Source organism: Mytilus californianus, unplaced genomic scaffold, assembly GCF_021869535.1.
Source record: "Mytilus californianus isolate M0D057914Y unplaced genomic scaffold, xbMytCali1.0.p SCAF_1, whole genome shotgun sequence".
NCBI classification, from domain to species: domain Eukaryota; kingdom Metazoa; phylum Mollusca; class Bivalvia; order Mytilida; family Mytilidae; genus Mytilus; species Mytilus californianus.
The window spans coordinates 32,559,284-32,584,687 of NW_026262581.1; the positions used below are offsets into that span (position 1 = coordinate 32,559,284).

The 25,404-nt window shown below is 31.5% G+C and overlaps 2 protein-coding genes across 2 annotated transcripts in view; both read right to left on the reverse strand.

Moving 5' to 3' along the window:
* LOC127718717 (plexin-B2-like) overlaps positions 1–23,533 on the reverse strand; it is a 130,466-nt gene extending 106,933 nt beyond the window's left edge. Inside the window, exon 1 of the mRNA XM_052224795.1 lies at positions 23,520–23,533. The gene's annotated coding sequence lies outside the window, so the exon portion shown is untranslated. The remainder of the gene's footprint in view (positions 1–23,519) is intronic.
* LOC127718853 (uncharacterized) lies at positions 911–7,031 on the reverse strand. Its single transcript, XM_052224908.1, has 4 exons — positions 6,878–7,031; positions 4,852–5,044; positions 2,386–2,413; positions 911–1,246 (listed from the first exon to the last, which is right to left on the reverse strand). The coding sequence occupies exons 1-4, from the start codon at positions 6,953–6,955 to the stop codon at positions 1,057–1,059; spliced, it is 489 nt and encodes a 162-aa protein (XP_052080868.1). The 5' UTR covers positions 6,956–7,031; the 3' UTR covers positions 911–1,056.
* Positions 23,534–25,404: the final 1,871 nt, after the last annotated feature.

Consider the following 25,404-nt stretch of genomic DNA (forward strand, 5'->3'; position numbering starts at 1 on the left):
ATATGAATCATAACCAAATTTTTCTTGTTTTAAAAATGCATGAAATGTTTGCTACTGAAAGCAAACAAACAGCAATTGGTCAATTAAAAACAAACTTCTTTTTCTCTGCTTCATATGTTTCACTTCACTGTTTTGAATCTAGATTTTCTAAAAATTCGTTTGTAAATTTTGTTCTATTGAAAGAACAATTTGTCCTTCTGCCATTTTGACAAAATAATCATAAATTTACTATCTGAAATACAGAGTGAGTACATACTTAACGTAGTTTCACTAAAAAGAACATATCATATGACATAAAAACCTTCCCCCAGCTGGTTTGAAGAATAAATTAATTCTACCGAACCATTAGTTATTTTCTTTGCACGATGTTTTGTTTTGTCCACTTTTTGTCATATGCATCTCAATGATGTCCTGCAACTGAACTGGCAATTTGTTGAATTTTGTTTCAAAATATCAGTCATTTTACAAAATGAATAGGTTTTTTAAGTCATTTAATATAATGCCTGTTAAGGTTAGGCATTTTATAAATTGCCTGAAAATTCAGTCATTTTACAAAATGTCTAAATTTAGAAAATGCCTGTAACATATACAGTTCTTGAATTGAATGCGTTTTGCTTGTCTAATCTCTTAAGCTGATCTGTGATCAAGTTTATTGTCTTTGTTTCAAAGACGAGTTAAATCAAAACTTCTATGAGATCTATCATATGTGTTTGCACTCGTGACCAAAGATATGTGCATAAGTGTTAAAGTCATGAGAAAAACTACAAATAAAACCATAAATATGTCTCGTTTCATAAAGAACAAAACAGAGAAAAAGTTTTAAAAGTAGAAAAAAGTACAAAACAAAACATATAGAAAATAAGAAAATAAGCACACCCCACCCCGCCCCCTCTCCTTCCGACTTCTCCCCAAATCTAAATGGTAACAAATGGTGACAATGGTGACAATGGTGACAATAATTGTAAAAAAAACTGTGTTTGATTTATCCTATAATTTTAGGTTCATGTAATCACTAGCCTATAAAACACGATTATCAACATTTGTCATGTCTCGTATTTAATTGTCATTAGCCGAATGTTGTAGATGATTATAAGGGTTTGTAGGCGATCGGCGGCCGAGTTCTTCGTATCCAGTATTCACCTCTTGATAACCAACACTACTTGAATAACTATTCAATTCAGCAACTGGATTTATTTCGCTATATGCCATCTCACTTTCCTCAGTATGTCCAAGTTCATTATCATTCCTGATTTGAAAAAAGTCAACAAAATTAGAATCAAAATAAGAATCAAAATCATAATCATAATAGATAGTAATAGTAGATTGAGTTTTGTGTAATTGTTGACGACTCCACGTTGACCTCTAGTTGTCTTTCGTATGTTTCGTGTCGTTGGATTGCTGTCTCGTTGATTTTTACCCCATCTCCTTCTATTCATTCAATTCAGTCGGTCGACTTTGCAGAAACTTGACTGTTGGATTACCTGTTGCTTGTTCTCATTTAATAGGCATGCAAGTTTTCTCTTTTAGATGAATTGTACATGTTGTCTAGGAAAACAAAATATTTCAGTTTTAGTAGTTTGATAGTTTGCCTAAAAACTGTTTTTTAGGACTTAAAAAAACTGTTTTAGGACTTGAAAAAATGCACCCAAATAAGTCTGACTTTTCTTAATATTTCTACGAAATATGCATGCAATTCACCTAAACTACATGTGAGTTGAATTCAAAATAAACAATGCCCCGCCCTTGTTATTAGATTGTCCCCCTAGAACATGCATATGAGACACGTAACTACTTTTTCTTTTCGTATTTTTTCTCCCCTTAATTGTGATGTTGAGTTGGTCCATTCTGATTTAATTGATACTTAGTTGCTTGAATTTATATATAAAAAAAATATATCAATTTATAAATGGATTAATACTTTTCAATTTACGACAATAATGACTTACAAATTACTAAATCGATATGATCAATTGTCTGACCGAGAATAAAAGAAATGATAAATAAAATCAAGTTCCAAATAGAAATAAAACAAAAGGGAATATGGTATGTGTTATGTTGTGTTTTCTGTACTGTTGTTTGTCTTTTTGGTCTTTTTTCCTTTTTTGCCATGGCGTTATCGGTTTATTTTCGACTTTTGAGTTTGAATGTCCTTTTGGTATATTTCGCCTCTCTTTTAAGTTATGAATTTAATGAAATTGACGAGTTGGCTGTTACGTCATTTTAGTTGCCTAAATTTGCAATTATTTTTTATCATTGTAAAAACATCTATATATCTTTTCCGTTGATTGACAAAGTTGAGCGTTTGATTTTGAAAGGTATTATTGACATCCCCTTTTTGAATCTAATGTCGGAGTTTTTTTTTTTTCTTTATTCTTTTATACAAACCTTGAGTTTTCTATCCTTTCCGACAAGTCTAAAACACACAAACATTTAGAGTTTACAACAGGTTTGGTATTCAATTCCTAACTGGTTGATACATACACAAAAAACTGAAGCGGCGTTTATGTATTGTAATATAATTGGTATATAGTTAAGTCACACACTTAGGACAAAATCCATTTACTAAAAAAAATTATATTGATTTTTAAACAATTTCATGAACTTGTGTAAACTGTTTTGAACACGGAACATGTACACCATAGACGTATTGATGTATTCCCAATACTTCTTTCTAAGAGAGTGACCATTAGAGATCATAAAGAGACCATTAGAGAATATAAAAGTCAATTAGCAGTATTAAGCTAGTACATGAATTCTACGGACCATAAACAATGTAATATATAAATATGATATTAACATAAACGAAATACTGTAAATTTAAAAACTATCGCGTTCATTTATTATTGCGATTTTTGAAGAAAGGACATAAATGCGAGATTAGTTATCGCGATTTCAGGAAAATCAGCATAAGGAAATATGCGTCAGATATGAAAATGCGAGTTCTTGTTATTGAGATACTCACTCAGTCGTAATATTCGCACTAATAAAAACCTTGCAATAATTTCTGAATTTAAAGTATTCTAAAAAGACTTTGAAATAAGCAGATAAAATTAAATACGACCAGTTTTCAATTCAGGACCATTAGATTCCAGGCTGTCATAAATACAAAGCGATCGGATTTCAGCTAGAATTCTTAGCCAATAGACTGTGTTTCCGTAAGACCGTTTAATTGAACTGTTTGGTTCAATTATCAAGAATGTCTTTAAAGTTTTGAAAATACTATATGAGCACGAACTTTAAACTATTGTACACTACGTAAACAAACATTCACGTCACCAACATAGTTATATTTAAAATGGTGGTCTTATCTTTTTTCTAAGCTTTTGTTTGAAATACATTGAATCTGTAATGTACAGTGTATAGATTACATCTAATATATTTTTATCTGTGTATAATCCACCATTTTCTACATAAGGAAATGCCTGTACCAAATCAGGAATATGACAGTTGTTTTCCATTCGTTTGATGTGTTTGAGCTTTTGATTTTACCATTTGATAAGGGATTTTCCAATTTGAATTTTCCTTAAAGTTCGGTGTTTTTGCAATTTTACTTTTTGCTATACTGTACACGTCCTTATCATAATGTGTATTGCATTGTAAATAGTTCTTCAAAAGAAGTATTACAACAATAATTCTTTTGAGATGTGTTACAATGTACTTAAATACGTGAATAAGTAAAACACTGATCCGGCTAAAAGACATTATTTGAGGTGAGATTTTGACATATCAGGAGTAATTATTGTTAAAATCTATCAATTAAGACGGACATGTTACTTAAAGATAACAAGAATTTTGAGATAATTGTATACCAATATTTGTTTTTCTTACTTGCTTAATGTAAACATTGTTTTCATATACTTGTACTAAAACATATACTCACTTAAATAATTTTTTTAAATTGTTTTTTTTTCATATTTCCCCATTTAGCTTTAGCCGAATACTTAAAACCTATACATTTGATCGAAGACGAGTTGGGAATATGTCACTTGTTATAAATATATAGTTTTAGTGAAATAAGAATAAGCCAGGGTTGTGGGCACTTTATCTAATTTTTCAGTTGGCCTCTTATAGACATGCATTATTATTTACGTCAACTCTTTTGCACATACATGGGTGAAAAATATGAAAACAACACGTTATAAATTTCATGCGTCCGAAGCGTTTTCTGGATTTACCTTCATCAGGAACGATCAAAGCCGAATATTTGAAAGCCAAGGATGTATAAGAACCGAAACAGTTGAAGAGCTTTATAATAAAAAAAGGACCAAAAATAATAGCAAAATCCTTCTAAATCAACTTTTCCTGAGGGAGTTGAAACCTTAGTTTCTGAATAATTTCAAAATTTATAAACGGACAATTTTAGAAAGGTTTGTTATAAATCATGTCAGTACCGAAATACTGACTACTGAGCTGATGATACCCTCGGGGACTGATAGTCCACCAGCAGAGGTATCGACCCAGAGCTGTAAATGAAAAAAACACGTTATAATTTTAATGCGTCCGAAGCGCTTTTCTAGATATACCTTCATCAGGAACACTCAAAGCCGAATATTTGAAAGCCAAGGATGTATAATCAAAAAGGACCTAAAATAATAGTCAAATCCTTCTAAGGCCAACTTTGCCTGAGGGAGTTGAAACCTTAGTTTCTTAATAATTTCAAAATTTATAAACGGACAATTTTAGAAAGTTTTGTTATAAATCATGTCCATTCCGAAATACTGACTACTGAGCTGATGATACCCTCGGGGACTGATAGTTCACCAGCAGAGAAATCGACCCAGTGCTGTAAAAAATGAAAACATGCGTAGATTTCCACATTTTGTTCAACACAATTAAAACAGCATTTCCTACCTTTGCTCATTTCCATTTTACATATTTTGATAGCTCTTTTCTTATTCCTCCTTGAAATTATTACAGCCGTAATGCCAGTAATAACAGATGTAACCAATCCACCAGTTAAAAGTCCAACAATAAGAGAGAACTGATTGTCAACTTCTGTATACTGTAAATCACCGATGTACGCCATGATCGTACTAACTACAACCTGTAGTATTTAAAGATAAACTATTTATATACATAATTATTTTGTTCTTAATATTTCTATTTTCTAAATAGTACAATAAAGCACCTTTAGAAGTATGTATTATACAACGTATCGGGCCTCAGGACACTTCTTGAAACGCTCAACTTTCCACCATTGCGTGACTTTTTCCTATTGATATAAAAAAAAAAATCGTTTACAAGTCTAAAGTTCTAGCATATTTAGTTTTTTAGTAATGATAGTATATCTTCTTTACAAGGTATGCAAATAAATATGAAGAAGGAAAAAAACACAGAACATGTACAATTCTAAAAAAAATTATAAAGCTTCGAGTCCAATTTATTTAAAGACTTAAACTAAGCTGGGGTTGTAATGTTCAGAACATATGAGATTGTAGGCATGCTAAATACCAACACACGGCGTAACACCTACATCGCTTTGGGAGACCCTGAAAGTTTAAATGTTAAGCTTATCATCATCCAAACGAAAACAATATTAATATACAGATTATTATACAATTCAAACTTTGGAAATTGTTCAATAAGAGAAAACGGACAAACAAACAGACAGTTTGAAAAGTCAAGAACATTATATAATTATCTGGATTAATACACCAAACTGTATATCCACTTGTCTCAAGATCTGCTTTTCTTCCGGAGCACCTGATATCATCACCGATTTTTTGTGGGGTTCGTGTTGCTCAGTCTTTAGTTGTCTATGTTGTGTTGTGTATACTGTTGTTTGTCTTTTGACCTTTTTCATTTTTTAACATGGCATTGTAAGTTTATTTATTATGCGTTTGAATGTCCCTTTGGTATCTTTCTCCTCTCTTGTTCATAATGATAATACCATGGGACAGAGAAGCGTAAAAAAACATAACAGTGAGAAATAAACAAAGATTATATAGTATGCGTTTTAGGTAAGATAAACCGAAATATCACTATTCTTCTGTCAATCTTAAAGATCTTTTTAATATCTTCAAAAACACTAGAATTAATAACTCAGTACTCTTCACTGTCCTAAGTTAAAAACATCTAAAATTATCAGAAAACACCATAAACAAATGTATCCATTTCAGTTCTCTTCGATTTATTACAGCCTTTTAGTCATCCGTTATAGGGTCAGGCTAACCGATCACAAACGTATTTTTTATGTTGAAGGTCGAAATATATTATCCTTTTTCTGAAGCTGTTATCCTTTATCATTGTATAAGGCCATATACATTGAGTACATTTATTCTAAAAAAATGACATCATTATGTTCCCGATTGCAATAAAATTACCATCGAATTGGTTTCTTCGTACTGTAATTCCTTGTGCATAAGTTAAAAATCTGTATATAAAATCGGTGGGTACTTCTTTTAAAACATGCAGGAGTCTTTTTAATAAGCGTACTAAGGATTTCAAATGTAACGTTATACAATATCTTCTTACTCTTTCGTCATTTTGACTTAAAACAGACAAGAGAACGTTTTGCTTTTAAACTTGCCAATAACGTTGTTGTAGTTTGACATAATTTCTGTACTTAAATGATTAAACTAAGAAAGAAATTGTAGTAACTTCAACCATGAGCCTACAACTCTTTTTAGACAGCTTTTTACTTATGACCATTTTAATGTATGTCTTATCTATGCATGGCGTTAATGGTTCCTCCAAAAGTTTCTTTGCGTGTGAATTTGGTGTGACTGTAACTATGTTTTTACGTGTGATGCGTGTTTGTATGACAAGGGTGGTTATTGCAATGGCTGTAACAGTTTTAAGAATGTTCCTTAAAATAACAGCATGTGGCTTCTCATTTATTTTACTTTAAACCCCTTAAATTGTAAATTGCACTTACAATAACATGAACAGTATTGTCGTCTGTTTTATTAGTCCTAGGTACTGATTTTGGAGGGAAACATATGATAAATTGCATCTTTATTTCAGTAATGAGACAATTTCCATCCAACCCAACATGTACACTGTAGTCTTGACGACGTGCTCCATATAAAATATTTCTACCCTACGAAGAAAATCAAGGAAAAATATTTAGCAATATTATTGAAGTATTTAAGAATAAAAGGAGAAGTGCGGCAGATCTCCATCGTCGATATTGATGATGATGATGATGATGATGATGATGATGATGATGATGTGTTCAAACCCACAAACGATCGAACCTATGACCTCTACGATTGGTGCGAGCGCGCTACAATGAGTCCGAGTTTCAAATTTAGAATTTTTTTTTATTTCTATAAGCAAAGGTCTAATAAAGGGAGGATCATCCGCTGATAGACACACAACATCGTGACATAACAAAATTAAGAAAAAAAGACAATAGCCAATAAGCATTTCTTGGCGCTTCACGGATCAAAAAAACCTTGTGCTGAACGCAAGTGCCCTCAAATTCTAAGCAATTACTGTGCAACTAGTGGTTGGCATATTTGTTTTTTTGTTCATATATCGTCTCGTTATTATACATTTGTCACAGCTATGTGCTAATAATATATTAATGTTTAGAAGTATTTGTGCATGCTTCGACATCACAAGGTATGTCGATATTCAGGTAAAAACATTCACTGTTCTTAAATGGATTTCTGTTTACAAAATTTGTACCTATCGAAAAGATTCCTTGTTTGGTTTGAGTTTTTCTGTTTGGTTGGATTTTTCCTGTTTGGTTTCAGTTTTCCTGATCACGTTTTTAGCAATTTTACGAACACATTCCGTGAGTATCTTATAAATAGGAAAAAACTTTAATTTTTTTTATCCTTACCTTAATTTGGATAGACGACTCTTGGTCATATTCGAGTACACTTGAGAACTTTTCGAAGGTAGGATCGTCTACATATACTATGTTTATTGGACGTATAACGCCATCAAAATGAACATGAACAGTTTGATTATTTGGTTGATTCTGTATTTTGGAAGGTGTTTTACAGACAGTGGAAGTATCTTCTGGTACATTGCAAGGTTTATCCTAATAAACACTTAATATAATTAGCTAAATTTTGTAAAATGAATTATGTATTCAAAGTTAAATACTGGTACATTGCAGGCCTTATCCTAACACATTATATTAACTAATGTGTTAAATAAACTAAAAATTTTGCAATTGTTTTTTTGTATAAATATATGGTCCAGATTGTCAGTGCTTCAAAGTAAATGTATCATCATTGCCTCGTATAACTTCTAACGTTTCTACGTATATATACACCACTGGATTTTAAATGTGTGGGATTTAGTGTTCCTGATGAAGGAAAATACAGAAAAGCTCTTCGGACGCTTGCAATGTATACTGTCATTTTACTTTGCAACGAGTATGATGTAATGTTTATCTTCTCTATACCGGTAAATGTTCAAATTGAAAAAAGGAGGCTGGTCTAGTAATTCATATATATCTAGAATATTTTTTCTTACCACTCTTTCAACTGTGACTTGTCCTACATTCCAGAACCCTTCGCCACGAATTGTGAATGTTACACCTCCACTATAGAATGAAAATGAGCATCACAGCAATAAAAGGTAATGCATGGCTTGAGAGAAGTTTTTAAATGGTTTTGATTTCAGATTAAAATTATAACACCAATCGTATAAAAAGAGAGGTGTTGAGTATAACAAAAGCAGAATGAAACGATTTCAATTCCATTTACGCTAATAAGTTGATAACTATTAACATTGAACTAATAAGCACATTTAAAATATTATAAATACCCATACCTCTGCATGGCCCACACTGTTTCATTTGACAATTCGAATGTTGGATCAGGTAAATATTGAAAAGTTTCGTTAAGTGTTAACACTGTCAAGTCATCAATCACAAGCTGCAACTGAGTCATATTTCGAACTTCTCCTGATTGTCCTGTTTTGCACATGATGGACTTTGAACTGAAGGTATTTCGTATAGCACTGTATTAAATAACCAAAAACCTCTGTATCGATTTTATTTTGAATCTTTACGATAATGTGAACATGATATTTGCAGGACAAAACCAATTTTTTAACTGATAATGAATATTTTGTAAAGATATTTACGGACGTTTGTTATTAGAGGAACATAGACAAAACGTTGTTAACTTCTACGCCATATTTGTCTCTGGTAGAGCGTTGTTTCATTGGCAATCATACCTCATCTTCTTATCTTTATAATGCGATAAATATAGATAAAAACATTATTTTTTCCTTATGAAAAATTGTGTACTGATATCAAGTTGTTTGTGTTGTACTTGATTTCAAACAGTTTGTTAGTTTCTCATGTATACTTTAATGACAATTTTTACAGAGGCCACTTTTCAGTCGTCACTAATTTCTTTACTTAATTAATAGGTTTTTTTTTCAGAAGATATGAAGCTATTTCATTAGAATAATGTCCAGAAACTTTGTCATAAATGACCATTTAGTTATTTCTTTTTGTGATGTTGTCTTTTAACCAAATGTTGGCTCCATCACTGCAATTAAGTCATTGTGTGTTACAACCACAGAGCAATGCATTAAACGGGAAAAAAACAGCTTTTTTATTAGGGTTTTTAGCAAGATCGTATGACCACCGATTTTGAAAATAACTCTAATAACGCATTAGATATTGTTCAGGCTTCAGTCTTTTCTTCGTTTTTTTTTTTTGCCATGGCATTGACAGATTGTTTCCGACTTATAAGCTCGAATGTCTCTTTGGTATCTCATCTATATGGATAGCTTTAACTATCAGTCTTGTTGTTATCTGATGCTTATTCTAAATTCCCATATAAATATAGTCTAGTCGTTGTTCGTGTCTGTTATCCTTTCAGAATATCTTTCTTCTAAACCGATTTTGTCAATTGTAATGTCATACAATTTTTGTGTTTTATTGTTCTCTGTTTTTCTATATTTTTCTTTACGTGCTTTAGATACGTTCCAATCTTTAATTGGCCGGCTGATCTCAAAATTTGATTCTCCTAATACAAGAAATTTTAGTAAGACTTGGTTCTTGATGTGAATGTTCAGCTTTGTTGCCCAGGCAATGTTGTCGTTATGTTGCCGTGCACTTCAAGTTATGCGATTGTAGGTCTTGCACTAAAATATTAGGCATGTGCACTGTTTGACAAATATACATTCAGTATTATATATATGTGTACAAATCGATTCCATTGACACTAAATGCAAGGTCATATCGTTATTAGCAAAAACTACTATACCTGCATTGTATACAAGTTTCAATGTTACAAAACGAAATATTGTATCGATTGTGTCCTTCGAATTCTAGGTCGCTTCCACTTATTGTAACAGTTGTGCCACCAACGACGATCCCTGTCGTTGGAGAGAATCCTAAGATTATAGGTTCCTGAAATAAAACCAACAAAACGATTTCCTTTCATTGGTTACGACTAATACGATACTAGTTTTATTTCTTTATTGATCAAGCTGGCATGGCATATGTTCCTATAAGATTTATTGGAATTACTTTGTTCATAAATGTTTTAAAGTGCAGAAAAATCTCTTGAAATGAATCGTCATTAAATGCAACTTATAAAAGGATAAGAATTTCCTCTTAGGTGAAATTGCCGAAAAAAAAACTGTATGATGCTTATTTTGCTATAGTATATTTATTTCTTTCTAATTTATGTTTTAACCCAATTTAATAATGTTGGTAGTTAGCCAAACCAATCACACGATTTATTTATCAAAAGACAAGGTGTGATTAAGGACTGATTTTGGCCCTGTAAATTTACCCCCGAAAAACCAACGATTGGATTATATTAATCATTGGTTATATCTTTAACCTGCTTAATGTTGGGCTTTATGAAAATTACGATATAAGCTTTTTCTTGTTGACGCCATTGGGTGGTGATATCATTGAAGTGACGTTATAATGACGATTTACACAATGTTAAATAAAAATATTCTAATTTCATGAACATTTTGGCTAAATTAAGATAGAGCACAATAGTCACCAAAAGAATGTTTTTTGTCAGCAAATAAATAAACCTGAAAAAAAAATCCTGTAAATATTGTTTCTGACGACGGACGTGGTCTATATCATTTCTTAGCATCTGTGTGTCAAATTTTCAAAATATTTAGCATATTTCACAATAAACAGGATGTTTTAACAACTGAAACCTTAGTATTTTGTTAAAGAACATTGATTTAACTTTCAAGTCTGCAGTTAGAAAAAAAATCACAACTCATGTAAGGGCCAATTTATACCAAAGCGTGCCTCGTCCTTGTGTCATTAAAACACTGTTTGCAAATGAAGATAAAAAGAGAAAACTCTTTATTTATTGTATACAAAAATAATCGAGCAAGGCAATTTGATGCATTCCATTCTGTTTTGTGAAATACCTTAAAGACGTAGTAAGTGTCATTTGATTCGCTGAAGTTATTTGCATTTACTGATATGAATATTCCATTTGTTTGGTAGATGGTGCCTTTTCCAATAACACAGGTCAAACTGTCAAATAGAAAAAATAAAAACACCACGGTTGTCGAAAACAGTTTTGTTTACAACTCTTAGAATACAAAAAACTGATTTCCTTAACATAAATTTTTATACATGAAATGCGGCAATAATGAACTACTGTGTATTAACACTATGGTGGGCCGAATGATTAAAGTAATCATTTCCGTATTTAAGGGTATCATCTTTGTGAACTGGTGTTGTGTATTCTTTTATGACGGTATATTTGTTGTTGTTTTTTTTTTTTTTTTTTTTTTTTGCAACGTGTAATACTTATGATTGGTCCCGAACACTGATGATGAGAATTTTAATCTGTGATAACCCTTTAGCATCTCATTATTGTACTTACATTGAAGCAATGGAAGGCTTCTTTTGATTTTTGTTTATAGTAACCTGTTTCAGGAACTTCACAATAAAAATAGACATTTTCAACAGTTACAAGGTATATTTAAAAACAGTTACACGATTGTTTCATCTTTTGTAATTCACAAAGGTTAATTACCAGAACCATCAGTTTTGTTACAACATAATCCATTTATTCCAATAATTACACAAGGTTGTTCGGAATATAGATTTCTAAATATCTTATCTATGAAATCTAAAATGTTGTATTTGGAAGAATAAACCAATTAGTTATCCGATGTTAGTTAGAATTATTACGAACAAGTAAAGATAGACAAACGATAGTCTAAGAATGAAAACTGTAAAAAAATCGCAACAGTTTCAACATGTTCGAAAGTGGTTTTAAAAGGCGCATCGATGATTGGCATAGGGTGATAAAAGTGAATAAAAGAATAACAATTGTAGTGGTATGTCGTTAACTGTGTGTATTTGACATGATAAATCAAACTAACAATGCCATGGCAAAAAAAAGGACAAAAAGACAAACTACAGTATACAAAACACAACATAGAAAACAAGACTGTGCAACACGAACCAATACAAACATTTCAATACAAACATCGGTTCATTGAATTCATAAATGCATAAAACGATTTAATGTTGATAACGGTGTGATGTTAGTAAGGGCGCCACACGATTGCACTTGTTTGCCTGTAACACGAAAGGACATTTGCGCCCCAAACATGATGTAAATTTGCTTTTTTAACATTTCGATTTTTACTAATACTATGAAGTTAACAGCCTTCATACAGTTAACGAATGGCAAATACTGCTGAATAATGTCATGCTAACTATATAATAATCAGCTTTACTTAACCCAACCGGCATTTGATGAAGCTTTAACTGTGCTGTAGCATTGTTTGAAGCTCATCGATTTAATATGTATTTATAAAGTGGCATCTCAGTTAGACAATGAAAGTTGTAGTATGTATTTGAGATTTTGAATAAATACCCGTTTCGACAGATTACGCAAGTCAAATCAGTTCATTCTCTATGATAATTGCACCAAGCCAAAAAAGCCTATGTGACTTTATGTGTCCTAAATGTTTGGTTTTAGAGTTTTTACCTTCAGATGTCAATGAATAAATGAATTTGCTGTTGTTTGGATATTAATTTACTTAACAGTTTTAACAAGGTGACCATATAACTACCGCAGGTCAAACCAGCCGGACATGAGCCTTGATAGAGGAGAGGAGAAGTCTTAAAAGACAAAATGTTTTTTAAAGCTCAAACGTCATATAAATTGAAGTGCAAATGTCTTACTAAAAAGCACAAATTTCCCGGCTGATTATCTACATTGTTGATGTGTTTCTGAAATGAATATCTTTCAAACAGGTCCTGTATCTTTTAAAACTGAACAACAATCTCACTTAAGATATACTTAGAAAATATTTATTGAAGTAGCTCATTTTAGTTTTTTTTTAAGATAATTGCTGATGTCTTAATATTTATGACAAACACTATATAAGGCTATTTTGCAGTTTTAAAGTATTAAATCCAAGACGGTTGAAATCCTAAAGCAATCATGTTATGTTAGACAAAATTCTTAATTTTAAATATTGATATCTGACAGACTGATAAATTTGAAAACATAATAATTCCCATTGTTATATTTATCATTCTTTAAATTTCTAAATTCAAGGGACTCACGTCAAACCTTTTTCATTTTCATGATAGTTGAACATTACATAGATATGAATAAGATGAATTCATTATTAATAACCTGATAGAGATTGATTCTCTTTTCATATAATTGAATTTTCTATTTTAAATACAAGTATTATTTTCCACAATAAACAATGAGTTCAAGCTTTTGAAAAATATTACTAAACGGTTTGATGCACAAAACATGCGTAATTTCTAGATTACAAGTGTTGCATATGTATCGTACATATACTTTCCTATTGCATTTGCTGCATATTATTATATATATCTATTGTTTAAAAAAAATGTAAAGTGCGTTAATGATCGTTTCTCGTTCATTATTCGTGTTAACTGCTGATTATCTTGGTTTTTTTTTATAAGTTTTACGAGGTATTTATGTTAATTTACTTGGTTTCAGCAGTCGCAACTGTGATGTTGTGACATTTTACTCCACTGACGTCAACAGAAATACTGTCATTTACATTTCCAATATATGTTCCAGTTATTGTCAACAATGTACCACCATTTACGGGACCACTAGATGGGTGCACCTATATTGAAAAATGCAGTGGTCAGAGAGGAAAAACAAACACAAATATGAAAAATTACTGTTTCCATTTACGTGATCTGAAAGGAATATATAATAAAACAACAAATTATATAGGAAAAAGAAGGTAAAACAATCATCAGCCATACATTCAGAAATAATATTGTTTTTGACTGTGTTCATATTAGAATTATAATTCTTAGATATGCAGGTATGGTTTTTTCGTGTATGTAGATAAATTGAAAATAAAATTAACAAGTCAGGTGGAGCAAATAGCAATTTATAACAGACCTTTAATTCAATGATTATATCGTCCATCTAGGTTCTTGAGATTGGTAAAAGATATGCTTTATGACGTGATAAATACCCTCAATATTTTCTGTCTTTTTGGGATAGCTTTGTTTAACTTCATCTAACCGCTGTTCCACATCACCAAGACTAACGCATATGTTATTAAGCTCACCAGATTAATATTTTCCCAAAATATCGCTTCCTAAGCAAAACGTCTTTTTGAGTTTATTAGATTTGATTTAAAAGCATACACATGTCGTATATAGAAAAAAGTATGAAGCATGTAATAAGAATGCTTAAGTTTTAAAAGACAGCAGTAAAAGTTTAAATTTATTTCTTTCATAAACAAAAGTTTTAAATTTCGAAACTTCAAATGGTTCTACTTTTTTGTGTGTTGGAGGTGTATGGGATATGTTGATTTTGTTTCATCTATTTTTTGAAACATTAACTATTATTTACAATCGTGTATATTATGATAACGTTCAACAACTTACGACATGTTATATGGAGGTACAGGGATTTTTTAATAAGAAAAATGCATTGTTTGACCATTCATTAGACTGCTGATCTTTGGAAGGAAGACCAAATTTAATGAAAACATGTTAAGTTCCCATCGAGGATTTTTAATGCATTACACTAGTTTTGATATTTTTAAACCAGTCAAGGAACTTGCGGGACATATATAAATCTTTTTGTAATTCAAATTGATATGTGACTTTTGTAAAAAATTAATACCGTATCAATCTTTGGCATACATGTCACAACTGAAGTCTTTAAGTCAATAAAACATTCTCCATCTAAAACACATACACAATACATGTCAATGATTATAAAATTTAAGCAATTGGCAATGAAGGAAATATTGATTGATAGATTCGAAAGGATATTTCATAGACCCATGACAATAATGTCATACGTAAAAGCATTACAAACAAATACACATAATAAAGACATCATCTTTTCACAAATAGGACAGCAATGCATATTATATATCTTATGCTTTTTGAATAAGGTTTCAAAGATTTTTCCCCACATTTCGAATCCTTGGAGTAAAAAAAAATCAATATGCACAAATCAACAAGCATTCATGAACAGATATCAAGGAGATTTAACAGTAGTAAGAAAAGTATTATTCTATAAGCTTTGTATATAATCACAACTCATAATCATAATTAAATGCCGCATTGTAATCTATTTCTCATATATTCTGATGTTAAGCATATTCGTAAAAAAAATAGAATCAAGAAATAGCAGACTGATACGAGATACAAGAGTTCCAGAAGTCCCCCAAATATTGTAAAGAACAACAGACTCCGTCAATTCCTTATCTTGACTCCTCGTCAAAAAGACAGTTGTGCAAACATAAATACACAGCAAGTCAAGACAAGACATTATTAGTTTTGGTATTCTTGTATGATTTAACTCCTAAAAAGGAACATTTACATATACGGGTTTTATCCTAGTATTGACAAAGACTGACATATGTGGACGAAACTGAAGGTTTCTCTTGTTGACAATATAATGCAGAGTTGTCCCGTTTGAGAAAAATTATACGAATAATGTATATATGTCGCAAGCACGCTTCCCAGACCCATGACATTATATACAGCTTTTGCTGATTCTGAAAAAGTTAAATAGTATATTGAATGAACATCCATACAACAGTCTGTATTATTTGTAACTGATAAAAGTACATCTCCAAAAAGGAATTTTTATATTAATTATCTACAATGCTATTATAATTTTCCGGTTATTAATCATATATTCAAACATATCCAGTAGGAAATTTTACCTTCTGCGATACCGTTTATAAGACTAAGTGCAACTCTAATTTTGATAAATATTCCGTATCAACTTCACAAATAATACATGATGGTCTTGAAGTATAGATTCTGCGTACTGACGCTGTGTATCATCTTGATAACGTGTTAAAGTGTTCTTTTATTTGTCTTTATTAGTATTACTTTTACTGTTTGGTCTGTTTTTGGTGATATACATTTGACGTGGCTCTGTACTTATGCATCCCGTCATTGTGTTGTTTGTATTATTTTTTCATTTTTACTTGTGTGTTTTGTCCGTGTGACTTTTTATGTTTCTTTGATACATATGACGTGTCTCTGTACTTTAAACATCCCGCCATTGTGTTATTGTTCTATTATAATTTTTGCATACTTTCAACGACAAAATTATTTTATATCTTTAACTCTGTGACGTTTACATTCTGAGGTCAAACACACGATTCTACGCCAGAGTTAATGTTAAAATTACGATTCGGTCCCAGTGCTTAAAATCCCTCGATCTTTTATGGGTTGATTTGGCATACATAAATAAAATACAAAAATAAGTAAGCAATGAACGAGGTTGTTAAATGTGATATATGCTTTTTTGTGCTTCTTTGTGAAATATTTGTTTGGTTTTGTTGTGATTAAGATTGTGACACGGTGTTGACTGCTGTACCCCTATTTTGACATTTTTACCCATCATGTCTGTTTGTTTTATTCACGCATCGTTTTCAATATAATGGAATTTGATGCGACTGTCATACAAGTGAGAGATTTAGCGCTATAAAACCAGGTTCAATCCACCATTTTCTACATAAGAAAATGTCTGTACCAAGTCATGAATATGACAGTTGTTGTCTATTCGTTTGATGTGTTTGTGCTTTTGATTTTGCCATTTGATTAGTGACTTTCCGTTTTGAATTTTCCTCGGAGTTCAGTATTTTTGTGATTTAACTTTTTTCTCTTATAATGTATTGTTGTGTATTTCGCCATTGCAGCATCTTATCACTCAATATTACTCGTATTATCAGTGATAACCATTGTACCATTACAAAAACGTATTATATTATAACTACTTACATATGTTACAATAGGATCCTCTTAGATCTCCTTTACAACCTTCGATACAAACTTCAGTATCATTATCGCAGTTGTTATTCAAACAATTGTTATTACTACATCCTCCTAATACACAGGAACCATTTCCCGGGAAGCAATGCTGTTCAATACAACTTTCCGCACAAGACATTTCACAGTTACTCCCCCAAGACCTCTTTGGACAACCTTAAATAAGAATGCAGTTTTAATGGTTCGTTTGAGTCACTTATCTCCAAATTTATACAAGCAATGTTTAAAAGTGTCTTGGTCTCATGTATAAAAATAAACATTTTTGTTAAATTGATGCTTTGACGTTCGTCATTGTTAAAAACAGTGCTTCATTTTGGAAAATATTAAAAGCAATATTATCAATAATTTAGTAAAACAATTATAAGCATCTCTACTCCTGACTATTGTATTTTGAGAAAAAAACAAGAACTTAAAAGTAGGTAGTTATATAGTAATACAAAGATCAGGCGAGTCTTCCTTTTTCATCCGCAAGAACAAATCGTTTATAATTTTGCTTCAGAATTTTTATCATTTATGTCAAAAGGCAAAAGGTTGAATTATATATTTTAAAATTCTAGACTTTAAAAGCAAGATTCAATGACCAGGCGAAATACGTGTGGTATATGTCATTCATACAAAATAAGGTGTGTTTGAAAAGCACAAAATAAACCTATGCTACTATAATTGTTAAAACTTCTGATTTGCAAGGTTATTTGTTTTTTTAACAAGTTATCAAAGTAATACTATATTATAAGTTAGATGCACTTCAAAAGTGAAGCCGAGCAGATTGCAAACATTGACTACAAATTCATGATATTTCGGTTCTTGAAAATGCATTTCTCAGAGTGCGAAAATATATTCACGTAATACCTTTATAGATGTTTTAAGTGTTTTACTAAAATGTCACACTTACTCATTGAAAAGAAATCCGACTGTATTTGAAGTATCATAATATACAATAACATAAACGGTACCAATTTTTCTGCACCAGATGCGCATTTCGACACACAATGTCTCTAAAGTGATGCTCTAGTTCAGAAGTTTTGAAAATCGAAAGTTTATTAAAAGGATGAAGAGCTATAAACCTAAAAGGTTAAAAAAAAGTATAGCCAAAGCCGGGCAAGGAATCAGAGCTTTGCATGAGGGATGATTTTAAAAATTTTGTAATAGCAAATTTTAATAACACAAAATCCGCATTTTTTCATACCAGTACCAAAGTACCAAAGTACTGGCTACTGGGCTTGTAATACCCTCGAGGACTATCAGTCCACCAGCAGAGGCATTGACCCAGGAGTAGTTATACCATAAACAGTACCAATTTTTCCGCACCAGCAATTTATACTAATTATTTAATCAATCATTTGTCTATCGAAAATCAGCCTTCAAGTTCGGAAAAGAGCTATTTTATCATAGTTATTACTATTTTCTTCATCAAAACGTATTGCGTTTCAAGGGCTTCTATGAAATTGAAAGTTTACCTTTGCAGTACCGTATTACTGTACTGTTTACAAACGTATGAATACAATGTGTGGCAAATTTGTCAATGTGAAAGCAACTCAACATTACTATACTTAAATGCTAAACAAATTGTTTTGACAATGAATACATGTCTGTTTATCAGGATTTTAACAGAACTGCAACCTAATAAATAATGAAATTAAGAAGACTTATTGCAAAACCTGGAAAGTCTTCTTCATTTCATTATTTGCAATGTATTATGTTGTGGTACTGTTAAAATGGTAATAATAATGATACAATTGCCCTTTAAATCATTTGTCAAGATAAGTATAACTTACTTTGAGTTGTAACTGTAAACATAACAGTTGTATGAATTAGAACACTAACAACATATGTTATATGGTGTTAAAAAACAATTTGTTTAGCATCAATGAATAGTGTCGTTGAGTTGCTTTCACATTGACACATTTGCCACACATTGTATGCATTCGTATGAAACATATTTGAAGTTGAATTTTGGTTACAATTAAACAAATGTAAACACCATATTATGTTAGAACAAATATTTGAGTTCAAGGAGACATATGATTGTTTAGATGATAAAAAGGAAGATATACAAACAAACCATAAATGGCAACGTAACATAACTCAACAATAGGTCCGGGGACGATATTTCCTTCATCCGATCCTTTAGTATCGTAATAAATGACATATTGTCCAAGGTGATTGCAAGGAATTGACTGAGTGGTGGTTGGAAGACCAGGTTCCGGGTCTTCATAACATAGATGACCAACGGGTGGAACATTAGGTGTGTTGGTGACATATACTTTAAATCCATCCATCCGCTTGGCAGCTGCAATAGAAGTACAAAAAAATGTAGTACAATCTTCAATTGGTCGTACAATAGAAATAAATGAAGTAATTTCAAAAGAACCGTATTTTATAAGGAACTTTCCGATTTGAATTTTGTTTGGAGTTCGGTATTTTTGTTATGTTACGGCACTTCCATTGGTTATTCGTGAGGTCATTGATGCAATTCAAAGGTTAAGACTAATATGTACATTTCCTCCATGGAAACGGACATATGTGATTTCTTCAATAATATACAAAACACTCATACTTTTTGTCTGACCATGTTCTTTTTGAATTTTATGGTTTACATTCCGAAGCGTAAAAAAGTCTTAAAATGTCTGATGTTTAAGTTGACACCGGAAAAGGACATATGACGTCATACATGAATGTGAAAAAGACTAGATAAATGGTTCGCGGAATTTTTAATTTAACACAATGAGAGTTTTGACCATAAGAGACATAGATTTAACAACTTGTGAGAATTGGATATCGCTTGATATCAACTCTCGTTATTTAATTAAAATAGTAATAATAAACTCGCCGAACGCTCGTTTATTATTATATTGAAATTAAATAACTCGAGTTGATATCAAGCGATGTCTCATTCTCATTCGTTATGAAACCTATAAATATCATTTAATTTTATTTCTATTGGTTATATGATAATATATCTTTTCTAGATTATAGCATTCTAAAAGAAAGTGTGCCGAACTTATACTTGATGGAAGGTTATATATAACAGAACTCTTACATTACAGATAAACACACGAAAAAGAGGGACAATAAGTTGTCATACCCATTATAAATAAGAAGATGGGGTATGAGTGCCAATGAGACAACTCTCCATCCAAGTCACAATGTATAAAAAGTTAACAATTATAGGTCAAAGTACGACCTTCAACGCGGAGCCTTGGCTCACACCGAACAGTAAGCTTAAAAGGGCCCCAAATGACTAGTGTAAAACAATAAAAACAGGAAAACCAATGGTTTAAACTATATAAAAACGAGAAACACCTTTTAAACACCAAACAACCAAAACCACTGATTAACAGGATCCTGACTTATTGAAGCGGGTGGTATATGGAACTAGGAGATACGTTTGTCATTTCCGTCCTTAGTTCTTACGTTCAACTGTCCATTCAATGCCAATCTGCTCGTCCCGCACGTTAGTCTTGCGTGTGTTTATGCTGTATTTCTGTCACGAAGTGTTGTCATTTTAGCGATATTTTTTAACATTGTCATATAAGCGGGAGGTTTGGCTAGCCATAAAACCAGATTCAACCCACCATTTTTTTCTTAAAATGTCCTGTACCAAGTCAGAAATATGGCAGTTGTTATCAAATAGCTCGTTTCTGTGTATGTTGGCGTTTGTTTTTGTTGCACTTCAGTGTTCCTTTTGTTCCTTTGTTTTTCCTGTTGCAGTTGATATGTTTCCCTCGGTTGTAGTTTGTAACCCGGATTTCTTTTCTCTCAATCGATTTATGACTTTGGAACACTGGTTTACTGCTGGTGCCTTTATTAATGTCACGTTTCTCTTTTTTATTCAATTTCAATTGCTCTTCCTTTAGCATTTTTTTAATTGTCTTTTCACAACAGTACAATTTTATTTCGGATGCAGTTTTTGATTTCTATTTTCCCCAAGAAAATCATAGGATTTATAACAGTGTTTTCTTTTTCTTTAATCAGGGGTATCGTAATGTAAGATGAAGTGCTTTCAGAAATGTTCAGTGTTAAAATGATAATAACCACATATCAAAGACATAAGATAATATAATTTAGCACACAAACCCGCATTTTGTCACATAAAATCATCATTCGTTGGTAATTCTTGTATCAAAACATTTGGAAAACCAAAAACAAATACGAAGATAAAGTGAAAATCCCACTAAATAAAAAAGTTGTGGGAAATCTAAATCTATATATGAATTGTTATAATAAGTAATATAACATATTATTAAGTGTTTTCAAATTAATACAACATAATTTTAACAAAACATTTACAGAACTGACTCTTATCAATGCTATGTTTAATCAACACAGTAGTGTTTACTAGTGGGCTAATGTTACACTCAGGGCTGAAACTTTAGCAGCTTTTTCTTATAGATAATGTCTGAAATATTCTTAATAATGATAATCACATTAAGTCAGCTTGACTGACTCAACAATCTACATTCAGATATGAGCTTCTCCGCAAAAAGATAATTTCAGTTAGGAGCATTATAGCTCAATCGCGAGCTCAGAAATAACAAAATTATAAGCTGCATGAAATCTTCCGTGTTGTAATCACAAACATTTAAAGCACAATTAAGTCAGCTATAAGTAGTTTCAAATTGACCGATTCAACAACTATGATATTCACAAATCCAAGCTCTTCACTGTTTACATGATGTTAACTCAAATAAAGGGTATCCGCTTTCCGTCAGTGGTTATTGTCAATTGAAGAATGTTCGTCATGAAGACAATTTATCTGTATCTGTAGTTTTATTTATTTCACGCTCTATTGGATTGATGCGATCATCATGCAAACTTATCGGAATTATTCAATGAGAGCCACTAGTAAACTAATTATGATCTGACCAGCTCTTAAAAGACTGAAATAATAGATTCCTACGTCATTTTCCGGGGTTTTTTTTAGACTTATTCACAGCAGTAAATAAAGTACTGTTTAGATTTTTCACTTGCAGTCAATTTTAGATTGTTTAATAGCTGCTCTTTACCCAAACCTATCAACATCATACCGAATTTTCTTAAATGTAATTGAACAGTACTGAATTGACTGTTGACCGTTTCAGGCTAAAATTCATTTAGTAGTGTGATCTAATAAAGGAAAGTTACGTTACAAAATAAAGCTAGGTTCTTTATATTTCTCTAGATGATCCCTGCTTCATACGAAAAAGAAATCAAGAGACACGCATCATAAGCCTGGTGTCTCGATGAGTTTCTTACATTAAAGCCGACTACCTGTCGAAAACGTTTATCAAACCTAACATTTGATACAAATAAAAAATAATTCTAAAATATATGTCAATGAGACAGCAGCCTACGGACACCTATTAATTAAACATGTAGGTGTTAACAAAAGTCTCCAAGAATCCAACAAAATAAACAGATGCCCATGCTCTAAATTTCCCCAATCTGAAAAGCTGTGAATAGTTATAACGGAGATTTGAGATATATGCATGCATCAAAGGACTGTCATTTACACGATATTCTCCATATAACCACCCCCAACAACACTTCTTCGTCCAAGGAAAACCATTAAGATACTATAAAAAGAAAGATAAGATATGATATAAGGGAATCACTGACTATGCAAATCTGTTTAATGTAAACCAACATGACAACATCAGAAACCTCACCAGTAATTGTTTTTTGTTTATTTAAATTGTTGTTGTTATTTTGAGAATTGGGGAATGATGGCACACCTTTGATTGTTTGTAAATAATAGTAAAAAAAAATGTTTACTTTTACATACTAGCGTAAAATATAGAGTTTAATTCTGACTTATCGACTGTTGTTCAAGACTGTTCGTTGCTCTCTAGATTTCTGTCTTGTCGACGTTTTACCCATATCTCATTTAATTTTCGATAACAAGCATCTTTAGAAAATGAAAAAAAAAATAAAGTTGTTATAAGAATCAACTATTAAGATACTATACAATTACTGTCTTTTGATAAGTAAACATGTGGTTTTATTGACTTGAAAAACTGATAGTCACAGAGTCCAACGACCTCAACAAAAGACAGTAACTTTTTTTATTCCTAGAGAAATAAATGTTTTTAATGACAATAATTTACCTAAACCAATTGAACATTTTACCATAATGTAACATGTGAAAGAAAGTGACGTTTAGCGTGTTGAATATCTTTTTCCTAGTGTGTATATTCTGTTTTATCAAAAATCCAAATCATAAACTAGATAAACCTACTTCAATTATACTTATATGGAATAATATACTATATGTAGTTATGAACTGATTGAATATACTTACAGTTTTCTCTGTAATATATTTTTATATCTGTAATGTATGCTGTACCGAAAGAAAATTGGAACATCCACCAAGCCATGCTTATGCCACTCTGTGCTTCTTTTGTATGCGAACATTTATCTAGACTATATTCATTTGATATTGGAGGACTCACAGCATTTTCTGGTTTACCTCCTATTGTGTCATAGTAAGAACTCTGCGTTGCTATGCCAAATGGTGTAAGGTTTTCTGTGGGTTTTGCAGCAAATGCAAAAAAATAACCACACAAACATAGCTTCATATTTCTTGACGAAATTTTATAATGAAAATTAAGAATAGCTAAGTGCCTTATAACTCGTTATATCAATATTTTCGAGATAAATATGTATATGTTGGCAATCATTTGCTTCAACATTTATACATATTTTAAATTTAAACTACCACACTAATATGTAATGCGAGTTGAGCTGATGCATTTTTTTAAAAATGTTTCATAGACTTCTTCCTCCTAACGAATTACAAAGCATGACTATGCTATATCTAAATCAGGGTTTGAAATTAATTTAACCGTACCAGAAACTCTCAGAAGTATAGAATTGTAATTCGTATTCGGAAGTTGTTGGCGGATATACAGATTTATTGTCTATTTTGGATATCAGCTTTACTTACGATTTGGGGGAAATCTGCCTCGATTTTATCGTCTTGGTAACGTTGGATAATATTTAAAAGAGGCGAAAAAAACCAAAGGGACGTTTAAACTCATAAGTCGAAAAAAAACTGACTATTGCCATGGTGAAAAAAAGAAAAAGAATAACAAACAAACAGCAGTACACAAAACACAACATAGAAAACTATAGACTGAGCAACACAAACCCTACCAAAAGTGGGGTGATCTCAGGTGCTCCAGAGGGGCAAGCAGATCCTGTTCCACATGTGGCACCCGCCGTGTTGCTCATATAAGTACAAACCCGATGATAAATTTTATTTGGAAGGTAACATTCTGGGAAAAGGGGACGTGATTGTAGTAACGACAATTGGAACATATCCGTCTTCACCTCTAAAACAGATATTTTATAATGGTCAACCAACTCGTGATGGCGTCCGTAAAATTTACGAAGAAATGATTTCATCTTCACCACTTGGAACCCTTCGTTTACTAGCTTTTGTCTTAAAGTTTTGTTTTCAACCGACCCTCATTGTCAATTTCTGGATGTAAGTCATAATAACACATTGTGTACTTACAAGAAAAAAGTAAAATAACAAAAATACCGAACTCCGAGGAAAATTTAAAACGGAAAGTCCGTAATCAAATGGCAAAATCAAAAGTTCAAACACATCAAAACAAAGCCTTATGCATTGTCTGTTTTTTTTACTTCTATGTCCGAAAATCGATTAGATTCTATAACGCAATTGAAAGTACATTTTAATTTCATTGATATATCATTCGCATACTATTTAGCTAGTATTTAAAGTTCTTATTGTAAGGAAGAACAAGTTAACCCATATGTCGAAGAAAGACAGTGACATAATAACTAGAACAAAATACGGATAAACGCGAATCAGTCACTGAAAAACTTTATAAAAAAATAGAGAGAATTATCAAACAACACGAATCTCACCACAACCGGTTGTTAATGCGATAATCATATAAATCGGGAAGGATAAGCAATTTAAGACCAACAAGTGCCAAGTAAAGTATCTAAGTCATGGAATTCAATAAAAAAAACAATGTATTAGTAAAAAACATTTTCCATTTATTTTCGATTTCAAGACTATATATACATGTATTTATTTTTTATAAACTTATATTTAATTGTTTTGAAATCATATCTTTCGCTTGATGGGTATTTAACTGGTTTTGGAAACAATAAAATAAGCTTAAAGGCAATGATTTTCTCATTTGAATCGA

Excerpts from the sequence above, each read along its gene's own strand:
- LOC127718853 (XM_052224908.1), bottom strand. The coding sequence starts at position 6,955 with ATGCAATTTATCATATGTTTCCCTCCAAAATCAGTACCTAGGACTAAT. Across the intron at positions 5,045-6,877 it reads ACAATACTGTTCATGTTATT|GTTGTAGTTAGTACGATCAT; the intron begins GTAAGTGCAATT and ends TAAATACTACAG. Across the intron at positions 2,414-4,851 it reads TAAAATGGAAATGAGCAAAG|ACTTGTCGGAAAGGATAGAA; the intron begins GTAGGAAATGCT and ends TGTGTGTTTTAG.